This window comes from Theobroma cacao, chromosome 1 (assembly GCF_053813885.1).
Source record: "Theobroma cacao isolate CCN51 chromosome 1, ASM5381388v1, whole genome shotgun sequence".
Lineage (NCBI taxonomy): Eukaryota > Viridiplantae > Streptophyta > Magnoliopsida > Malvales > Malvaceae > Theobroma > Theobroma cacao.
This window is the reverse complement of record NC_142639.1, coordinates 41,055,515-41,064,308: the sequence shown is the minus strand read 5'-3', so window position 1 is coordinate 41,064,308 and position 8,794 is coordinate 41,055,515. Positions and strand designations below refer to the sequence as shown.

Genomic DNA, 8,794 nt, shown 5'->3' with positions numbered 1-8,794 from the left:
CAGCTTTTCATTTGTTTTGGGAAATGGCGGTGATAAGGGAATGCCAGCAGAGCCCACTTTTTTCAAGTGGTGTCCGAACCATAACGCAATATTATTATTATCAACGATTAAAGCGATTAATTTAATTAAAAATTTTAATAATTAAACTCATTGAATTGACTGAAAGTTAAATATTAATTGATTAGTCGAGTTAGATCAACTAATTTGGTTGATAATGATTTTTTTAATGAGGAACTTAAAACTTCTTTTATTTACGTGTCCTATAGAAGCATTAGTAATTTATTAGAAGTCTTAATAGTTTAGATATTGTGTTATACAAGGATTAGTAATTTATTCCAAGTCTTAATAGTTTAGATATTGTATTGTACAAGGATTAGGAAAGTTAACAGGATTTTCTCCTTATATAAGGAGTCTCCGTGGAACAAAAAATATCAAACTTGCTGCTTGCTAGATCTTGTTCTTAATTTTCTACTCCATGTCGAGGAAAGAAGGATCAACAGAGGGGGAGAGTTCTTCAAATTGGGCTAATATTGTAGGCGATGTTTTAAGATGCATTGCAGATAAGACTCACTCAGTTCAAGATCGTACTCGGATGGGCACAGTCTGTCGATCTTGGCAAGCTTCACTCAAGGATAAACAAATCATCTTTCCTATTTGTTTGATGCTTGCAGAGAAAGAGGATAGTGACAAACGTTGTTTTTACAATATATCAGAAGAAATCTTCATTGAGCTGGAATTGCCGGAGATTCGAGGAAGGAGGTGTTGGGGTTCTCCTTTTGGTTGGTTAATAACCTGTGGGCTTGATCTCGAAATTCAATTGTTTAATCCTTTATCAAGAGCCAACCTTGCCCTTCCTCCACTGAATACCTTCACCCACCGGAAACATTGGCAAAATCGGACTTCTGAAGACGTGCGTAATTATTTTATAAAGAAGCTCTTGTTATCCTCAAATCCTGCTTCTCCGGATTGTTTTGTTTTCGCAATTTATTCTGAATATAATTTCTTAGCAATTGCAAAACCCGGCGATAATAAAGCATGGACTCCTATTAATGTTGCCCCTACCCCTATTGAAGCTACCCATATAATTCGATTCGATGATGTCATTTGTTTCAATGGTAGTTTCTTTGCTGTTCGAGATAGTGGTCAGCTATTTTTATGTCAAGACATAGATGCATCTCATCCTAATGCTGTAGAGTTTGCCTCGGTGCCTCCAACATGGTCTCCAAGGGATGCTGGTTGGACCAAATATCTAGTTGATATGGGTGGAAACCTTTGTGTGCTGTCCCGCATTATTCAACCGTATGGGTATACTTCTGACATCGGAGAAGGGTTTACTTCTGATAGCGAAGAAGAGATAGAAATATTTACTTCTGACAACGAAGGAGGAGATAACTTTTTCACAAAAGAATTTCATATTTTTAAGCTGAATATGCAAACAAGGAACTGGGAGAGAATTTTATCACTGGGTGATCGATCCTTATTTTTGGGAAATTGCTACACTTTCTCTGTCATTGCTGCAGATTACCATGGTTGCATGTCTAACTGTATTTACGTTACTAATGATTATCTCCACAGTGGTGGTTCTGATATAGGTATCTACAATTGTGAGAAAAAGGAGACGTTGGATCTTTTTCCTAAGTTAGATGACCGGCAATATCTGCAGTCTTCATTCTCACCGCCATTATGGTTCATTCATTGCCCTCACTAGCAACAAGACATGATTTTCTTTGTTTTCCACCCACCATCTTCAATTGTGCTTGTAATTTAGTTCTACTTTATAATAGAATTTCCTGTTTCTTGAAGCAATCACTGTAGCTCACGGAATATACGGACACACATTCAAAACTACAGAAAAGTTGTTCAAGTTCTTTTAACTTCAGAAAGCGAGCTCACTATTTTGAGCAAAGAGGCCAGCTTTAGACCATTGCAAGTGTCTCCAAATCGGGGGCTGCAAGCCAAGCTGTGTGCCCATGTTTATTGTTAATGAGAATTTCCATTAGTTAAGTACACATAACGTTGCAAAGCCTTTTAATCCAGAAATTAGAATTTTCGTTAGTTAGGTAATACAATACGGAGAGAAGGCATGAGACTAAAACAAAAAAAAGAGTAAAATATTTACTCCAGATTCGTTAGTTGTGTATTTCTTAAAAAAAGCTCTTAGTCAAAATCTATAATTTTCGCCTAGACATAACTTTTCAAACAAGTGTTTTCTCACCTTCTTTTCCTCCCCTTCAACTTCTAGAAGAAAGAAAAAACAAGGGACAATTGAAAAGTGTTAATCACACATGCTGAAAGCTGCTGCCATATTTATGTATTCACATGAAAATGAACGCATTATACAATCATTCATGGTGATGATATATGGTAGTAAAGCTGATTATACCTAGACACCTGCATATACTATTAAGATATATTAAGTCATATTTGACATTCGAGTATGGCAAGTATTCATCTCTAAAATTGATGGATTGTACTAAGGAATTAATTCATTGCATGCCCCTAACCATCCTTTTCTTGGCTTGAGGTTTGTTCCCTTCTCTTAAATAATCAGGGGCCTATGCATTTGCTTGTTGACACTACTTTCTTTCGACAGGAGCGACTAGAAAATTTGGCCGGAAACATCAGGGCTCTGATAACTTACAAATAATAGTGATTTAAGCCTTTTTAACTCAGAAATTAGGGTTTCTAGTGAGATTGTTTTGCTATCTTGAAAAAAGGATATAATTAGTTATGTAGGCTGCCAAGTGAGGGATCCTGGTCAAAATATACAGAGAGATGAGCTTGAGATATATATATATATATATAAAAGGGGTAAAATGATTTGTTAATTGTGTATTACCTAAAGGAGGCTCTTAGTCAAAACAATATTTGATAGTGCGCTTCACTTGGACATGACTTATCGCACAAGTGTTTTGTTTCCCTCTTTCCCTCCCCTTCAACTTTTAGAAGAAAGAAAAATGAAGGGACAATTGCAACCAAATGCCAACTTCAGGTATTATCATTTTTTTTCTTTTTTGAGTTGTAATAAACTGATTAAAATGATGGGCAAATTGCATTGAGTCTAACCTAACAGTTCATGAATAAAGAAGGCAGCTTCAAGCACGGAAAAACCCAGTCACCCTCAAACAGCATTACCAGAAAATTCAATTATAACCTGCCTTCAAAGAAAAGAAACACTGCTTTTATTATGAACTACTTTAGAAAACCCAAAATGACCATAATGTCCTAAAGTAACAGGAAATCAATTCTATTTTAGCTCATAGGTCATCCTCTTGGCAGCTTCCTCGGCAAGTACCTTCTCTTTAATAGCAAATCTGAGCAATGAGACAATCAATACAATGCGATAGTACCGGAGTTTTGACTATGGCCAGCCGCACCCAAACGGACCTGAAAATCCAACAAAAAAAATATGCATATTATTGACTTACAAAAGATGAAACAGAATCGTTATGACAACAGCAGTTGACATGCAGGAGAACCACTTACATCTTGAATACAAAGAGATGCAGCAACAAGGAAATTTGGATAAATTTCAGTGCTTTCTGACAGAATTGACTTTTCAAAATCTTCACATGTGAGGAGAGCTGGACCTATTGCTGGTTTAACATCATTAACATTGCACCATTCCTCAGAGTTTTCAATTCCAGGAGAAGTCAAATTTGATATAACATGCCTGTCCACAAGTTCAGGGATTCGGAATGGAAAGTTTGATGGCATATGCTTCGTAGCTATCCTACGGGAAACATGGACACCACCCTGAACTAGTGAAAGCAAGTCTTTTGGCCGGCCATTGGAGATATCATCTGCAGGTTTCTTCTCTGCAATGACAAGAGAAAAAAGAAGCATATCAGCTCACAGTTTATCGCTTGAGACCTAAGCAGATTCATTTGTAGCCAGATTACTCTTTTTACTTCAGAAATAAATGCTAACGCACCTTCATCAAGAAACAAATTAATCTTCTGCAGAAGACTCATCAAAGTCTTCTGCTTCTTCTGCTGTTTCGCTTTGAATATGCCTTAGATTAACGTGAGAGTGGACTGAAAGCTCCACCTCAGTTTCGAAAAGTTGCAGACAATGTCTGCGTGTGCATAAGAATGCATTTCCATGTGATTTTTTGATGTGGTCGAGGTATCCATTCTTGTAATCATAAGTAGTCCTACAAAGATTGCATAAGATGTTGATCTTTCGAGCTTTCCGACTTCGATGTCTGCCTTTCGTCATGTCCTGAGTACACTTTAACGGTAGCAGAAGCAATTAGAATAAGGTTGAGGGTTTAAAACCTCAAGAAAACAAAATCCCAAGGCATCAAGAGTTTAAAACCTAAAAAAAATAAAATCCTAATGCATCACATTTTCAACTATTTCATAAAAGATTAAGTCATATAACAAGAATCCAATTAAACACTACACTAAAATACCTGATTACTAATGCTGAGAAAGAGAAAGTGTAAAATATCCAGATTTTTTACAAAAGATTGAAGAGAGAGTAAGAAAGATCAGGAATTATCAAGAAAAGTAGAAATACCTTAAAGATTGGAGAAAAGAGAGAGTAACAAAGATCAACCTAAACCAAGAAAACTAAAACTATTTGAAAGTTTGTTGGAGAATATACTCTAGAGATGAGAGCGTAAGCAGAATCAAAAAGATTGGAGTAAGATGAGAGTAAGAAGGAAATCAAAACTGTAGGGGCAGAGATGAGTAGAATGCTCTGTTTAAAAAAGTAGGGTAGGGTAGGAATATATATATATATATATAAGAAAAGAAATAAAAAACAAAAGAAACTAAGAAAAAAATGAATGAGAAGAGATTAAAAAGAAAGAAAGAAAAAAAGAGAAAAAATAAAAGAAAAGGAAACAAAGAAAATTGTATATATATATATATATATATATATATATATATATATATATATATATATATATATATATATATATTAAAGAAAAGAAATAAAAAACAAAAGAAACAGAGAAAAAAATGAATGAGAAGAGACAAAAAAAAGAAGAAAAAAAGAGAAAAAATAAAGAAAAGAAAAGGAAACAAAGAAAAGTGTTTGCATATACGTGTAGATATGCATGTAAATACTAGCATGCATTTCAAAACAATAATAATAACAAGAATACCATTTTCACTTGTAATTTTCCTTCCCTGAATTTTCTGTATTGCTCTGTCACCCCACTTATGCCCCAGTTTAGACTTAGTGACCCAATATATATTGTGTCAGTCAACGAATAGGCTTCGTTCAATTAACACGTTAAGAATAGTTATCTTAAATGATGCTCTCCCAACTTAAATGATATGGCAACCACTAACTTCAAAAGACGTGAATACTTTTAAGAAAAATAGAAAATGTGAGACCCAATTCCATCGCCATAAAATGTCGAAAGTGTACTTTTTGACACTTGACTTAAATGATGCCCTCAGTTTTTTTTTTCCTAACACGTACAGTGGCCTTCTTTGCATGCATGCCATGAAGGTATGAGAAAACGAAGATTGAAGAAACAAAAAAGAACATTTCTCCTTCTGGGAACTTACCCTCCACTTTGTCACTATCTGGCTAGGTGGAAGCTCACCCCCCTCCTCTCCGGTCAATAAGAAAGAAGAAAATAAAAATCAAGAGAGGCAACCAAGTGTCAGGAATTCGATGAACTCTGAAAGGCCAGATGTTAGCAATTCAACATCCTTATTAGGTACCACTACTTTAGTTTACCTTGCCCTTTTCTAGAACTTTCTTCTTTCTTTCCAATAATAATAACAATATTTCAAGTTTTTTTATCATTATTAGATTTGTGAATCATCAAATGTTAAAATTTTATAAAATTTTTCTTTGCTTACCAGCAATATGAGTAAAATAACAAAATAAATTAACCTCGATATTTGGATTTGGGTTAAGATAAATATTAAGTTTTAGTTTTGATTTATTGTTGCATTTTTTTGCTTGTGAAAGATAATTATATATTGTTGTTAAATAGCAATACTTAATGTAAAAAGAGATAATAGTGTTTGGAGTCTTGTTTCTCCGATATCAAATGATTGTATAAATTTTATATGTTTTTTTAATAAGACAAACTCTATACTTGGAATATTAATCTAATTTCATAGATATATGTAATAAATAGTTAGTTAACTTTAAACAAATTAAAAATCACTAAAAAAAAGTTTTTTTTTTATAATTTACATTAACCTATAATGATAACATATTGAAGTAAGTGTAACGGGATAGTATAGCTGGATGGGGCTTGAGTAAAATTTAAAAGTTAATTAAAAATATGATTTAATTTCAATATTAACTAAATTGCATATACAAAATGATATATTTATGTTTTTAGTAGTTATATCCAAAAAATTAAATATTTTTTAATTTGAGAGAAACGGGATTCAAATTGTATTCTTTGAACAAAACATACATATATCAATCACTAAGCCATATTTAAATTCAAGTTAATATCATTTTAATTAAGATATTAAAAAATGAATATGTTCATTAAAATGATTTGGCTCAAAGAATAAATGAAGTTTCAGGAGATGGTGCGTGCAATTATCATATCATATCAATGAAAGAGCATAGTTCAAATAAAAAAGTCCAAATATATATTATATATATATAATATTTTTATTTCAGAGATAGTACGTACAATAGTAATATGTCATGCAATTAGAAGGGATGCGATGGGAGGCTTCTCTATTTGTCGGTCGTGTCATGCCAAAACTTTTTTTGAATAAATAATAAGATGCGGAATATTCAAGTGTCATCCTACAGGAAATGTCATTGTGGAACAATGCTTCTCGTTACTAATTTTTTTGTTCAATGTCAATGTCAAAAATATAAAAATGGAAAGTATAGGGTTGTTGTACATAGTTCAATAATTTATAAAGGAAAAAAGCAATCAATTATTAACATATTGTAAGTCTGTTCGTATTTTGGAAATGGAAAGAAAAAGACTGCCATAACGTAGCAAAGCATCTGTGCTTGTAAACCAAAACGTGATTACCAATAAATAAACGAAAAAAAATTGAGAAAAGGAAACAAAATGTTGGTGCAAGTTTCCATGACTAATGACTGGTTGGTTACAGCGAATTAATTATGAAGCTCTCCACGGCCTAACGTGCCCATCACCTGTGAGACTTTCTCGTCGCCGATTGCAATATGGTACAAGGAGGGAAGACTACAGGGAAATCCTTATGCATGCAGCTTTAATGATTCATGCCCTTTTTTCCCTTTTTCAACAATGGTACCTTCTTCCCAAGGGGTACATATGGAGTTTATTTTGATGAAGAAAATATATAAAAAGTTTAAACAGCCATTTGATATGGGGACATAAGGCTCCACACGATTGGTTTTAGACCGGCACGCTACTTTGTTCCGCCGTCAAGCTGCGTCTCAGCAGCAATTTCAGTATTTCCAACATACGAATATTAGTATGGTAAAACCATCTTAAAAATTCCGGATAACATTCTTTGACAGCTCTCGCAAAGAAAATAACCCAGAGGGCGAAACTAAGCCATCCAAAATGTGGGACGAGGATTAAAAGAAGCAGAACCGATGCAAGAGCTCCAGAGAATTGACTAATGGATGGGAACTTGTGCTGGTAGCTGGGAGATCCATTTTAATGACCAATGCCGCAACAAACATGCAGAGATTAACAAAGAAAGCCAACATATGGCAATAGTGCGTGTCGAAGGGAGACTCGTCTCTTCCTTGGTATTTCGTCTGGAGGAGAGTGAATGATGTACTTATGGTAAACACGATTACAGCATGAAATTTGATGCAGCAATATAATCTTCCCTCGTTTCCTCTGTCAGACAGTGAAAAAAGAATTAGCCGCAGTTAGCGAAGCAAAAGACACGCTTTCAGACAGGTTTTACAATTAAAAAGTTAAAGAAAAAGGCGAGGTCTGAACTTTAAAGTACTGGTAAGTAACAACGATATTGAATTGCTAACACCAAGAGACCTTTCAGAGGCTGAATTGCTAACAGCGAAGGACATTTCAGACTGATGGTTTGCTGAGTGGTTGCACATTTCCGATGGGTTCTGATTTTTCCTTACTTTGAATGCTGTCATGCTCTGCCACCCCGCCTGTATAGTGCTTAGTTTCCGCGGTGTACTTTGCGCGGGGATTTCATCTCCGCCAGCTTAGTATTTCGAAGGGAGACTTGTCTCTTCCTTGGTATCTCGTCTGGAGGAGTGTGCATGATGTACTTATGGTGAACACAATTACAGCATGAAATTTGATGCGGCAATGTAGTCTTCCCTCGTTTTCTCTGTCAGACAGTGAAAAAGAATTGGCTGCAGTTAGTGAAGCAAAAAACATGCTTTCAGACAGGTTTTATAATTAAAAAGTTTTAGAGAATGGTGAAGGTCTGAACTTTATAGTACTAGTAAGCAATAACGATGTTGAATTGCTAAGAGCAACGGACCTCTCAGAGGCTGAATTGCTAACAGCAGAGGATATTTCAGGCTGATGGTTTGTTGAGTCGTTGCACATTTTGGATGGGTTCTGATTTTTCCTTACATTGAAATTTGTCATGCTCTGCCACCCCTTTCTAGTGCTTAGTTTCCGCGGGGATATCACGTCCGCCAGCTGAGGACGGATCTCTCTATAGTGTCTAAAGATAGTTACGAAGATGTCAAATTTATTTAAAGATTCCTCCACTCAAGTATCTCGTCTGTAATACTTTATTTTTTTTAACGAAAAAAAAAACTTTGTTTTTAATAAAATAAAATATTATCCTATCAGCTATAAAACACATTAATGTCGTCTTACTTACAACAGTTAATAATAATATGCACAAAATATTAT

General features: G+C 34.6%; 1 protein-coding gene across 1 annotated transcript; it reads left to right on the top strand.

Annotated features, from left to right (window-relative positions):
• Positions 1-475: 475 nt before the first annotated feature.
• LOC148764826 (putative F-box protein At5g55150) lies at positions 476-1,708 on the top strand. Its single transcript, XM_088802921.1, has one exon. The coding sequence runs from the start codon at positions 476-478 to the stop codon at positions 1,706-1,708; it is 1,233 nt and encodes a 410-aa protein (XP_088659047.1).
• The last annotated feature ends 7,086 nt before the right edge of the window (positions 1,709-8,794 follow it).

Excerpts from the sequence above, each read along its gene's own strand:
- LOC148764826 (XM_088802921.1), top strand. The coding sequence starts at position 476 with ATGTCGAGGAAAGAAGGATCAACAGAGGGGGAGAGTTCTTCAAATTGG.